Source organism: Scyliorhinus canicula, chromosome 2 (assembly GCF_902713615.1).
Source record: "Scyliorhinus canicula chromosome 2, sScyCan1.1, whole genome shotgun sequence".
Taxonomy (NCBI): domain Eukaryota; kingdom Metazoa; phylum Chordata; class Chondrichthyes; order Carcharhiniformes; family Scyliorhinidae; genus Scyliorhinus; species Scyliorhinus canicula.
In genome coordinates, this window is record NC_052147.1 from 162,056,764 (window position 1) to 162,069,814 (window position 13,051).

The window sequence follows — 13,051 nt, forward strand, 5'->3', positions numbered from 1 at the left end:
ATGTTTTTGGTCTTGTTTACATCTGTTTTTTTAATTACAGTTTTACATCTGTCCAATGCTCAATCAAATTTCCCTTCTAATTACAGCTGTATTAGAACAAGGGTGGCAGGCGGATCCATCTACACGAATGGTTGTACCCAAAAAGACAGGTAGGTGGTGCCGTTGCTCTACCTTTTAAAAAAAGAAATGTGGCTGCAGTGTAAAAACACTTATCCTTCCAGCGAATGGAAAGATTTCTTTATATTTTGCATGTAAATCATTTCCCCTGAAGCAAGCTGACAGAAATCGTCTGGTTTAGCTTAAAAAAAACCTTTTAAGTTACATCTGCATCTCCAAGTCGCTTATTTTTTTGTTTCCCTTGCTTCCTGGAGTCGCATTTCATGGGTTGGCTGTAAAGAAATCCAATGAGGAAGCCACCTTCTCAAGTTTGCTGAGTGACTTCAATGTGACTTTGAAAAGCAGTCTTGCTGGTTTTAAATGTATTGATAGATTTTCTTGCTGCATCCGTGTCATTGCAATTCAACAGATGTTTTGCACATGTAATTTACTTAATCATTGCAAGGAGATTTTATTTTCCTAAGATAAAGAAAAACAAATGATGACTGCATGTGGAAATAAAAGAAACTAGCTTTTTGATCTTGATTTGTCTTTTCCTGTTTATCCTGAACATCTGCTACTCCCTGAACTTAGGCTATTTAAGATGTGCGCCTAAAAATAAAGTGCCAATATATTAATTTGAACCCCCACATTATAAATGGTACTATTAGCATCAATGTGTAAAGTGGTTCATTTGCTTCTTTTTTTGTCATTTTAACAGAACCTCCCCCAATACCACAGATTCCTAATGAACAACAGTTGGCCAGACTAACTGACTACGTGGCCTTCCTCGAGAATTGACAAACTCCAACCATCAAATAAAAGAGAGAGAGAGAGAGATGAAATCCAGCCGTCAGTTTCTTGTCTTGGGAATGACAGACCAGCAGAATTTCCGTGTATACTGACTTTGACTAAAAGAAGACTCTTAAAGTTGCTCTTGAATGTTCTTGTAAATATCAATGTCACTAAATTAAAAGCCCCCTCCAGGGGATATCTAGTATTTTCCACAAAGTACTTTTATTTAAATCTAACTGACTGACTGACCTTCAGGAAAGCCAACTGAATTCCACCCACATTATGGATTCTGAAACTTCCTGCTTTGCTTTGAGTTTATCCAGTGATTTGGACTGTTTATTCATAAGCAAACACAAGTCTGCACAATGCAGCTGTGCACAAGGTCTGCTGTAAGCTTGGGGTTTTTTTCCGAGAGTTTGTGTTTTTAACAAGCTACAATAATAATTAGTCTTTTTTCCCTAATTATTCATATTGGTGAGGGGTAATATAATTTCCTGATCACCATTTAAGGGGCCTTTAGTTTGAAAACATTGAGAGTTGGGTTCTGATTTATATATCACGTTGGTTTATTTTTTGTGAAGGCATTAGAGTGCAGAAAATATTCGTGAGAATAGTTCCAGGGATCAGAAACTTCAGTGATGTATATGGAGAGGAGAGGCTGAGACAGTTTTTCTTGGAGAAGAGAAAGTTGAAAGGAGATTTGACAGAGATGTTCAAAATCCTGAGAAGTCCGGACTGGGTAGATAGGAAGAAACTGTTCTTGAAACTGTTCCAAGACTAGGTAATTGACAAAAGAAACAATGGCGAGATGAGGAAAACTTTTTTGCATAACCAGTAGATAGGATCTGGAATGTATTGCTTGAGCGCGTGGTGGAGGCAGGTTCAAACCAAGGCATTCACAAGGGAATTGGATTGTTTTCTGAGAAGGAAGAAAATGCAGGAGGTAAATTGCTCCTAGAGAGCTGGTGCAAACATGGCTGGCTAACTAACTGCTGTAAAAATACTGTACTTAGCAATGGGTTGGTTATGCGTAAGTGAATGAAAGGATTGTTACAATGCAGAAGGAGGCCATTTGGTCCATTGTGTCCGCACCAGCTCTCCAAATGAGCAACTCACCTCATACCATTCCCCTGCCTTCTCCCTGTAACGCTGCATATTCTTCCTTTTCCGATAATTGATAATTCCCTTTCAATGCCTCGATAGAACCTGCCTCCAACACATTCTTAGGTATTGCATTCCAAACCTTACCACTCGCTGCGTAATAAAGTTTCTCCTCATAATTGCTTTACTTTTATTAAATACTTTAAATCCGTGCCCTCTCGATCTCTAACATTTTATGAGTGGAATAATTTCTCCCTCTCTAAATCCAGACCCCTTATGATTTTGAATACCTCTCCCAAATTTCCTTGAACCTTCTTTTCAGTCCTAACTTCTCCAATATATCATCTTAACTAAAGTTCCTCATCGCTGCAGCCATTCTCATTAATCTTTTCTGCAACCTTTTTAATGCCCTCACATCCTTAAATTTTTTTTAAGGAAGAAGTAGTGTCATACACTATGTTGTGTAAACCAAGAAAAGATAGAAGCAAAGCCAAAATACTGCAGATGCTGGAAATTTGAAATAAAAATTTTTAAAATCCAAGTACGTAGGTTAGGCAGCATCTATGAAGGTAAATACAATTAGCGTTTCGGGTCAATAAGCTTTCAACCAACAAGATCATAGAAAACAAAGGCCCTTAACTTTCTAGGAGTAACAATCAACGGCAGATTGTCACTCTGGTGACTTGTCTGTGCTTAAAATGTAAAGTCCCTGCCTCGCCTGACCTTCCTGATTCAGGCCGAGTGAGATTGAAGCAAAGGAAAATGTTCAAGACTTCAGCGACAAAGTATAAACGATGTGGAACGAAGGAGGAGCCCTCCTTTTGCGAGTTAGGAGGGTGGGCAGGTTGGGTCGGCAGAGGAGTCAGTTTGGATTGTGGGGTGTGGGCGGACTGGTGTGGGGTTAGTTCGGGGCGGAGGAAAGTCCTGTGCCGGCGGGAGGTAGGGATATGCAATGCCATGAGGGTAGGTTCTTGGTTTGTGTGTGTGGGAGAGGGGTGGGTGGGTGAGGATGTTGGGGGTGGCCCGTGCAGGGCACGGTCTGGGTGTTTCCAATAGTCTCGCTGAAGTTGGTTCTTTTTTCACTTCTAATAACTTTCAGAGTAACTATGAGTATAACCAATAGAACCATCTAAAGTTAGTGTTTTAAATTGCCCTGTTGAATGTTCCCAGTGCAGTGCAATTATCCAGGGGAAGTTAGCCCTTCTGGACAATTGCCGGGTAAACCCTTTTGAGAGAACTTCTGAGAGGAATTCACCAGCATAAGTTTGGGGTATCCCAAATCCTACACTGTGGAGCCAGGAAGTTATGGCCATGAAGGTAGCATTCCCCACAATTAATTTCTAACCTCAAGCTGTTGAATGGAGACTAAATACCGCATTGAGTGGTGAAATAACTAGAGAAGCATGCTAGGCTAACTACATATTCCAGCACCAGACTACTTGATGCAGGAATAGAATGGTAATTAATACATAAGGTAACCTGAAAATAATATAAATAATAAACAGGTAGTAAGAGGTACTCTGGGACCCATTAGGAACTAAGAAGATGATATTTGCTTGAAGGTGCAGGTCAAGACTAGAATACTTATAGAACAGTACAGCACAGAACAGGCCCTTCGGCCCTCAATGTTGTGCCGAGCCATGATCACCCTACTCAAACCCACGTATCCACCCTATACCCGTAACCCAACAACCCCCCCTTAACCTTACTTTTATTAGGACACTGTGGGCAATTTACCTTGGCCAATCCACCTAACCCGCACATCTTTGGACTGTGGGAGGAAACCGGAGCACCCGGAGGAAACCCACGCACACAGGGGGAGGACGTGCAGACTCCACACAGACAGTGACTCAGCCGGGAATCGAACCTGGGACCCTGGAGCTGTGAAGCATTTATGCTAACCACCATGCTACCCTGCTGCCCCTTCATGAGTACTTTTATCGGTGTTCACTTGGGAAAAGAATGCTGACAATAGAAACAGGGATGGATGACTAGAGAGGGTGGCTATGCTTAGTGGGTGAGTCATTTGATCTGGGCAACTTGCATCTCAGGCTGCTATGGAGAGTTGGGGGGGGGGGAGCTAGGCTAACCAGAATGTGGGCTATACCTCCCTTTTAAAGCTCTATTGTCGTTCTTTCTCTGATGCCACAAATCTGGAACTCCTTTCCAAACATCACTGTTTGGTGCCCACACCAGATAGATGCTGCAGTTAGGAAAACGGCACACCAACACTTTCTCGAGCACTTTTAGGGATGTGCAACAAATGATTGATTGATTTATTGTCACACGTACTGAAGTACAATGAAAAGTATTTTTCTGCGGCCAAGGGAACGTACACAGTACATATGCTACGTTGTCAGCAACACTCCCATCCTTTGAAGTATTATGGGGGGGGGGGGATTTTGCACCTGTGTTCACCGCGAGCATAAACATTGATGAGGTCACAAAATCCCATGAGAGTCAAGGAATAAGTCCTCTCCTGTGACATAACGAGGTTCCCACCCACAAAGAGTGATGCCTGCGAAAGGGTGGTGGAGCAATCAATACCTGAGAAACGGGAGGGTGACACTTGTATGGTGTGGGAGAGTGGGAAACAGAGGTCCCAATACGTCTTGTGGTAGGAGGAGGGGGAACATGGAAGTATAATTCCAGAGTAGATCGTGGAGTTCTTCAAAGGTGATACTCTTAACTCTGTGGAGCTGGCCTTGCTGGCTCTCAGACTCTGCCCTGCCAGAATGACAGTGTAAACCATGCCCCAGATTTTCTGGGCACTTGAGTGACATAATCTGGTCTGAAAACTCGGCTGTGATCTGGAGGGATACAGGCTGGTTTTCAGTCAGAGTCTGACACTTGACAAATCGTGGTAAATTTTCACATATTTAAAAACAAAGGATATTAGTACTCCTACAACATGCCTTGTAGCAGGAGCAGATGGAAAATGAGGGTCAGAGCCTCTGCAATGTTTTCAGTTGCCTGGAAAACATTTTGACTGGGGTTGGTGAATTGTCCACTTTCAAGGGCACTGAACACCTTAATATTCCCTTCCTCTCTGTTTATCCCATGCAATAATTCACACTTCATTTTCTATTTTAGTCTCCTTTAGTGACACAGGCAAAAAGGGCTGGATTCTCTGCACCCCGACGCCGAAATCGCGGCTGGCGCTGGGGCAGAGATCCATTTCCCCGCACGGAATTGGGATCGGCGCCGGTTCCCCGATTCTCCAGGCTCCAGAAAGTAGAGTACTTGGAGTACTACATGCAGCCATTGCTGGAGGCCCACCCCGCCATTCCCCTCCCCACTGACCGGCCAAAGTCCAAACGGCGTAGATCTAACATGGTCCTGCCGGTCGGGATACCGATGTGGCAGCTGTGTATTCAGTCCATGGCTGCCCTTGACGGGGCGGACCGATTGGAGGGTGGGGGGGGGCCTTATACGCGGCCGGGCAATTTTTGGGCGGGCGGTCAAGGTCGGGTGCACGGCCGATCGGGGGCACTATGTTTAGGGTCCAGCACCGTAGTCTGAGTCCACCATGGAGCACGGCGCGGCCGCTGGAGGCCGCCACAGTGCGCATGCGCGGCCTCCGACCTGGAAGGGCGGGGGCCTGTATCTGCAGCTAAAGCTGCCAGTTTTACGCTGGTTCACTGCTAACCCCCTGCAGGGCTAGGAATATGTGACCCCTTCACACCAGTTTTTTTGGCCCAATCCAGCCCAATGTGTACATAAGAACCATGTCCACTCTGCATCCAGACAAAGTAACCGTATTCATCTCTAATGGAACATTAGAAATGAAATAAATGCTGTATTAGAAACAAAACTGGGGTGCATCATGCAAAAATGAAATGGCCACTCCCTCAGCAATAATTCTACAGTTCCAGTTTAGATTGAATTTGGAAACTGATTATGTCATGGAAATAGGAGCCAGAGTGGGCTATTAAACATGAAATGAAATGAAAATCGCTTATTGTCACGAGTAGGCTTCAATGAAGTTACTGTGAAAAGCCCCTAGTCGCCACATTCCGGCGCCTGTTCGGGGAGGCTGTTACGGGAATCGAACAGTGCGGCTTGGTCTGCTTTCAAAGCCAGCGATTTAGCCCTGTGCTAAACAGCCCCTGCTCTACCATTTAACCAGATCATGACTGATCATTTACCTCTTCGTCCATTTTTCCCACTATCTTCATATCCATTGATGTTGCTCGTATCCCTTCTGTCTTGACCATACTCAGTGACTGAGCTTCCACTGCCCTCTGGAGTAGAGAATTGCAAAGATTCACTACCTTCTGAGTGACAAAAATTCTTCTTCTCTCAGTCATTAATTGTCTACCCCTTCTTCTGAGACTGTCACCTGGTCCTAGACTCACCAGCCAGGAGAAATATCCACATCTGCCCTGTCACTCCCAGTAAGTATTTTGTCACTTTTAGAATTCTACAGAATAGAATACAGGCCCAGTTTCCTGAATGTATGATTGTTTTCATAAAACAATCCTGCCATCTGAGAGATTAGACTGCTGAACCTCCATTGCTCTTTGTCTATAGTAAATACATCCTTCCTCAGATAAGGAACCCAAAATTATACAATTTTGATCAGGTCACACTAAGGCTCTGTATAATTGCAGCAAGACATCTTTATTCCTCTACTTAAATCCCCTTGCAATTTTGGGCAGCACAGTGGCTAGCACTGTTGCTTCACAGTGCCAGGGTCCCAGGTTTCATTCCTGACTTGGGTCACTGTGCAGAGTCTGCACGTTCTCCCTGTGTCAGCGTGGGTTTTGTCCGGGGGCTCCGGTTTCCTCCCACAAGTCCCGAAAGAAGTGCTGTTATGTAATTTGGACATATTCTGAATTCTCTCTCTGTGTACCTGAACAGGTGCCTGAATGAGGCGACTAGGGGCTTTTTACAGTAACTTCATTGCAGTCTTAATGTAAGCCTACTAGTGACGGTAAAGATTATTTAAAAAATGAAGGCTAACACACTATTTACCTTCATATTTGCTTGCAGCACCCTAATTTCAGTGATTCGTGAACAAGGATGCGCACATCATTAAGGGCAGCATGGCAGCATAAAGGGCAGCACGGTGTCATAGTGGTTAGCTCCAGGGTCCCAGGTTCGATTCCCACCTAGGGTCACTGTGGAGTCTGTGCGTTCTCCCCATGTGTGCGTGGGTTTCCTCCGGGTGCTCCGATTTCCTCCCACAGTCCAAAGATGTGCAGGTTAGGTGGATTGGCCATTCTAAATTGCTGGTCCAAAAAGGTTAGGTGGGGTTGCTGGGTTACGGGGATAAAGGGGATGGGGTGGAGGTGTGGGGCTTAAGTGGGGTGCTCTTTCCAAGGGCCAGTGCAGACTCAATGGGCTGAATGGCCTCCTGCACTGTAAATTCTCTGACCTCTGATCATCGACCTGTCCAAACCTCACCATTTAAGAAATATTCTGCCTTTTGACCAAGGTGGATAACTTCACACACATTCACATTCTATTCCATCTGCCATGTTACTGTCCTTTTAATTAGCCTGTCCAGATCTACTTGAAGCCCCCTTGCATCCTCCTCACAGCTCACATTCCCACCTACATCTGTGTCTCAGCAAATGTGGAAATATTGCACCAGTCCCCATATCATAGAATCCTTACGGGGCAGAGGCCATCGACCCATCAAGTCTACATCGACCCTCTGAAAGAGCACGTTTCCTAGGCCCACTCCCCTGCCCTATTCTTGTAACTCTATAACCCCACCTAACCTTTGGACACGAGGGGCAATCCACCTAACTTACACATCTTTGGACTGTGGGAGGAAACCGGAGCACCTGGCGGAACACCACACAGACAATTAGAGAACAAGCAAACTCCACACAGTCACCCAAGGTCAGAATGGAAGACGGGTCCCTGTCACTGTGAAGCAGCAGTGCTAACCACTGTGCCGCCCCTGATATCCAAATCATTTAGATAGATTGTGAATAGCTGTGGCGCAAGCACTGATCCTTGCAGTGTACCCCTCTAGTAACAGCCTGCCATCCTGAGAATTCATAGCAATATTAAACCCTCAGTTTCATATGCTCTGATTCTGTTTACTCATCTGTGTGGGCCCTTCGTGAAAGCCTGAAAATCCAAATATGCCACATAAACCGTTTCTCCTTTATGCTACAGGTAACATCCATTTAAAACTCCCACCAGGTTTGTCAAAAATGATTTCCCTTCCATAAATCCATGTTGCCTCTGCCCAGTCTGATCATTATTTTCCAAGTATCCAGTTATCATATTCCTCATGATATATTCGAACATTTTTCCTCCGACTGATGTGTAACTACCAGGAGTGTAGTTAAGTATAGCTGAGAAACACACATTGAAGCTTTTTATCCTGCGCTCATCAGGACAATTTGCAATAATATCAAATGTATCAATGATTTATAAAGACCACAACCTCAGCAGCAAAGATATTCATCGCACGCCCTTTCAAACCCTATTATTTTGATCCTTCCCATTCCCACTGTGTCTGTCATCTGAGTGTGTGTGTGTGTGGGTGTGGGTGGGTGGTGGTAGAGGGTGGGATGGTGAAAGGGAGTACTGGAGTACTTAGATTAGCAGACCTTTGTTCCAATATCACCATTACATGTTTATCTCTTGTTATAAACAAACAGTTTTTTGTGTTTTACTTACAAATCTGGTGCCTGTAAGTCATTGGAGCAGTCGAGGGCTAAAGATCTCAACACCTTTATGCAAATTATTGGTTAATTCACTTATGTTGGGACTGTGGGGCTGGAATTGACCGCGCACATACCCAGGGTCATGACAATATTAGACACAGTCCTATTAGGGGGCAAACCGTCCATCTTTCACCAGAACCACTCTCAATGCCTCAGAAATCTGATGGCCTTCTCCTACACCCACCCTCCACACAGTTATTCAATTACTCAGCCCTCCTATTCCAATGCTCATTAGCACATGGCACTGGGAGTAATCCTGAAGTGACTGCTTTTTAATTTATTTCCTAACTCCCTAAAATCTGCTCTCAGGACCATATCCCTCTATGTAATTTGTATAAATGTGAACCACAAACTCTGTTTACCTTCCACCAGAAGAATGTCCTGCAGCCAAGGACATCCTTGTCCTGGCATCAGGGGCACAGCATACCATCTTGGAGTCACATCTATAGCTGTAGAAATGCCAGTCTGCTCCCATAACTAGCAAGTCTCTTATCACTATGCCTTTCCACTCTTCTTTCTCCGTTCCTGTGTTGCTGAGTCGACCATGAGTGCCATGGATTTGGTTCTTGTTGCTGACCTCTGAGGAAACATCCAAAATGGAAAGCTGGTTCGCAAGCGAGATTGACTCACTGGAATCCTGCATTACCTGCCTTGTTCTCTGAAACTACCCATTCCCCATTTGCTTGTATGCTCCTAACCTATGGTCTGACCACCTCCCTAAATGTGCTATCCACATAGTCCCCTCTCTGGGCATTGTGCCACTGTGACTCCTGCCACCGCTTGAGCTCTGAAACCCAGAACTCAAGCATTTGCAGCCAATGGAACTTACTGAAGATATGTTTGTCTAGGACACATGGTGCATCTACAGCTTCCCACATAACATAGGGGGCACATTACACTTGACCAAGCTACCCTGCCATTCCTTAAACATTCCAAACTTTATTATAAGTAGAACAACTTACCAGTTACTCACCCATCAATGTCTTCCAATGCACTGATGTAAGAATCAAAAAAAGTAGAAAAAGAAAGGAACACCTCCTTTCCCCTTTCACTGATCTCCTTCATTCACCAAACTCTGTTTCACACTCAGTTCAAGCGTCTTCGAGGCATTTAGGAAGTTTAAACAAAAGTGCAGATTTGCATTCAGCAGCGTTCTGAACTCTAGTTGTGAAGAGGAAAGAGTCTGTTTGTGGGCAGCAGAGAAAAAATTAGATTTATATTCGATAGCTCTGAGATCAGTGAAGACAACAGTTGAAAACCCACACAATTTCTTTAGAAAAATTCAGCACAAATTTCCAGCCAAATGCGAACTGTCAAATCCACCAATATGAATTTCAAAGCCTGAGTTGGAACCAGGAATCTTGATGAGATTGAGAGATGTAGCCATCAAATTTAAATTCAGAGAAATGGATGAAAGCTTGGTAATCAGTTCATTTGAGGCCCTGATGTACTAAAAGCTTTGATTAGAATGGACAAGCTCACAATATTGCAGGCTGTTCACAATGCCAGAGCACATGAAGCGAACATGGATTTCTAATGGGGAAATTGTATTTTACTAACTTGCTGGAGTTTTTTGAAGAGGTACAGAAAGAGTCGATGAGGGTAATGCTGTTGATGTGGTGTGCATGGACTTTCAGAAGATATTCATTACAGTTTCATGGAACAGACTTGTGATAAAAGTTATAGCTCATGAAATAAAAGGGACAGTAGCAACATGGATACAAAATTGATTTGAATAATAGGATGCAAAGAGTAACTGCCAATGGACATTTTTCAGGTTAGAGGAAGGTGGGCAGCATGGTGGTGCAGTGGTTAGCTTGCAGCCTCGCGGCGCCAAGGTCCCAGCTTCGATTCAGGCAAGGGTCACTGTCCATGTGGAGTTTTACATTCTCCCCATGTTTGCGTGGGTTTCACCCCCACAACACAAAGATGTGCAGAGTACATAGATTGGCCATGCTAAATTGCCCCTTAATTGGAAAAAATGAATTGGTCACTCAAAATGTATTAAAAAAAGGTTAGAGGAAGGTTTGTAGCAGTGTTCCCCAGGGTCTCGTATTGAGAACCTTGCTTTTCCTAACATATATTAATGATCTCGATCTTGGTGTGCGAGAGACAATTTCAAAGTCTGTTGATGACACAAACCTCGGTGATATTGTAAACAGCAAGGAGGACAGTAGAACTTCAGAAGGACATAAACAAAGTGGTGTAGTGGGCAGCTAGGTGGCAGATGAAGTTTAATGTGGAGAAGTGTGAGGTAATTTTGGTAGGAAAAACATGGATGGACAATATACAATAAGGGGTAAAATTCTTAAAGGGGTGCAGGAACAGAAGGACCTGGGTGTCTAGTGAATGGCTATAGATTGAGAGAGGTGAATGTGCATTGAGACCTGGGTGTCCTTGCACAGCAGTCTCTGGAATGCATGCAGGTTCAGCAGGTGGTGAAGAAGGCAAATGGTATGCTGGCATTCATAGATTATTCAAATACAGGGTCAGGGATGTCTTGCTGGAGTTATGCAGGGCCATACCTGGAATATTGTGCCTAGTTTTGGTTTCCTTATCTGATGAAGGATGTTCTTGCAATTGAGGGAGTGCAGCAAACGTTTATCAAACTGATTGCTGAGATGGCGGGATTGATGTATAAGGCACGATTGAGTCGGTTAGAATAATATTCGCTGGAGTTTAGAAGAATGAGGGGATCTCATAGAAATCTATAAAATTCTAACGCGACTAGACAGAATAGAAAGCAATATATCTATATCCTGGAAGACAGGGATGAGTTTCAATATACTAAAGACATAGAAACCATACAATGGAGTGAAACATCTGGGTGTAACATTTCCTGGAGAAAATAAATTAACACAATCATTCAGTTCGGCAAGAAAGTGAGAAATAAGCCTCCCACCATAAATCTGAAGCTTGATATTAGAGTACAGAATAACACCAGCCCACTCAGACTATGTCAGAACGTTACTGACATTTTGAAAGAAAATGGTTATCCAAAGAAAGCTGTGCTGAAACTAAACAATGCCGAGCTGTCAGCATATCATGGAACTGATATGCAACAGCGAGGAACAGCCCAAGTCAGAGAGACACATAAAGGAAAATATGTTAACTGCATGTTCTATGCCACAGAAACAGAAAGTCCCGCTGTCCTTAACCATGAGATGAAGGAGGTGTCATTGGGATTGAAGCAAGCATTACATTCAAAGTCTGTTGGTGAAATAATTGGATTCCTGGAAGATTTTGAATATTGCATCATGGTATATCCAGAGAAGAAACCAATGATTCACCTCACCTCTTTGCCCCCCCCCCCCCCCCAACTTAAATTACCAATAGAACTAAAAGGAAAGCTTGAAAATGAAGAAAGTTGTTAATTTTAAAAAGAGAGTAAGTGATGAAAAATGCCCTACTTAGAAGCGCCAAGCAGCAGAGTTCACCAATAACACATTTGTTGCCTTTTTGCTTAAGCAGAGCTAGACGAGTCACCTGACAGTCACATCAAGTGCTGAAAAGGTCACAGCTATCCATGAGATTGCAAAAGACAAAAAACAGTGGACAGTTTTCCTTTGTTTGATCCAGTACATGGATTCTTTTATACCTTACATGTCAGATCATACAGCAAACCTATGGGAGTTGATGAGAGATGTTGAGTGCCAGGCCTCAGAGTCACATGAGGGGAGTTTCAACAAACTTCAAAGTGGTATGCAAGGAGATATGTTTATCATTCTGCAAGTAGATGCTTCTTCAAAAAGATTGAAAACAGCCCTGGACAAGAGAATAAATTAAATAGAATTCACAAGCAAAGTTCTCGCATCAGCTGTGACCAGATATGGCAAAAGAAAACTTTTGGCAGATAAAATGTTTTGAGAAACACATGAAGGCAGCATAGGATTGGGAATGTGTAAGCTCAGGGCCAGATCAGGAGAACTGGATAGGCATCTACAAAGACATCAGAAAATGGTCTTCTACATGTGTATGCCATGAATTCATAAATATACAGCTGAAAGATAGCTACTGAAGTACCACCCAGACATGACATACTGTGAGAGTTAATTTATTCACGCACGCCAATCACACTGCGTTGTAGCAGACTATTATTTAATGCCCCCTTTTATCAGGGAGGTTGGAGAGCTACATAAGTAGCTGGTTTAGCTCAGCTGAATGGACGGTTGGTTCGTGATGCAGAGCGAGGCCAGCAGCGTGGGTTCAATTCCCTTACCGGCTGAGGTTACTCAGGAAGGGCTCGCTTTCTCAACCTTGCCCCTCACTGGAGGTGTGGTGATCTTCAGATTAAATGGCCACCAGTCAGCTCTCCCCCTCAAAGAGGAAAGCAGCCTATGGTTATCTGGGACTGAGCTGACTTTACT

At 43.8% G+C, this 13,051-nt stretch overlaps 1 protein-coding gene across 3 annotated transcripts in view; it reads left to right on the forward strand.

The window, feature by feature from the left end:
- cops8 (COP9 signalosome subunit 8) overlaps positions 1–1,101 on the forward strand; it is a 51,490-nt gene extending 50,389 nt beyond the window's left edge. For all 3 annotated transcript variants that reach the window (XM_038788348.1, XM_038788340.1, XM_038788343.1), the window contains 2 exons: positions 87–149; positions 818–1,101. In XM_038788348.1, the coding sequence (XP_038644276.1) occupies positions 87–149; positions 818–897 (143 nt within the window). In that variant the 3' untranslated portion in view covers positions 898–1,101. The remainder of the gene's footprint in view (positions 1–86; positions 150–817) is intronic.
- Positions 1,102–13,051: the final 11,950 nt, after the last annotated feature.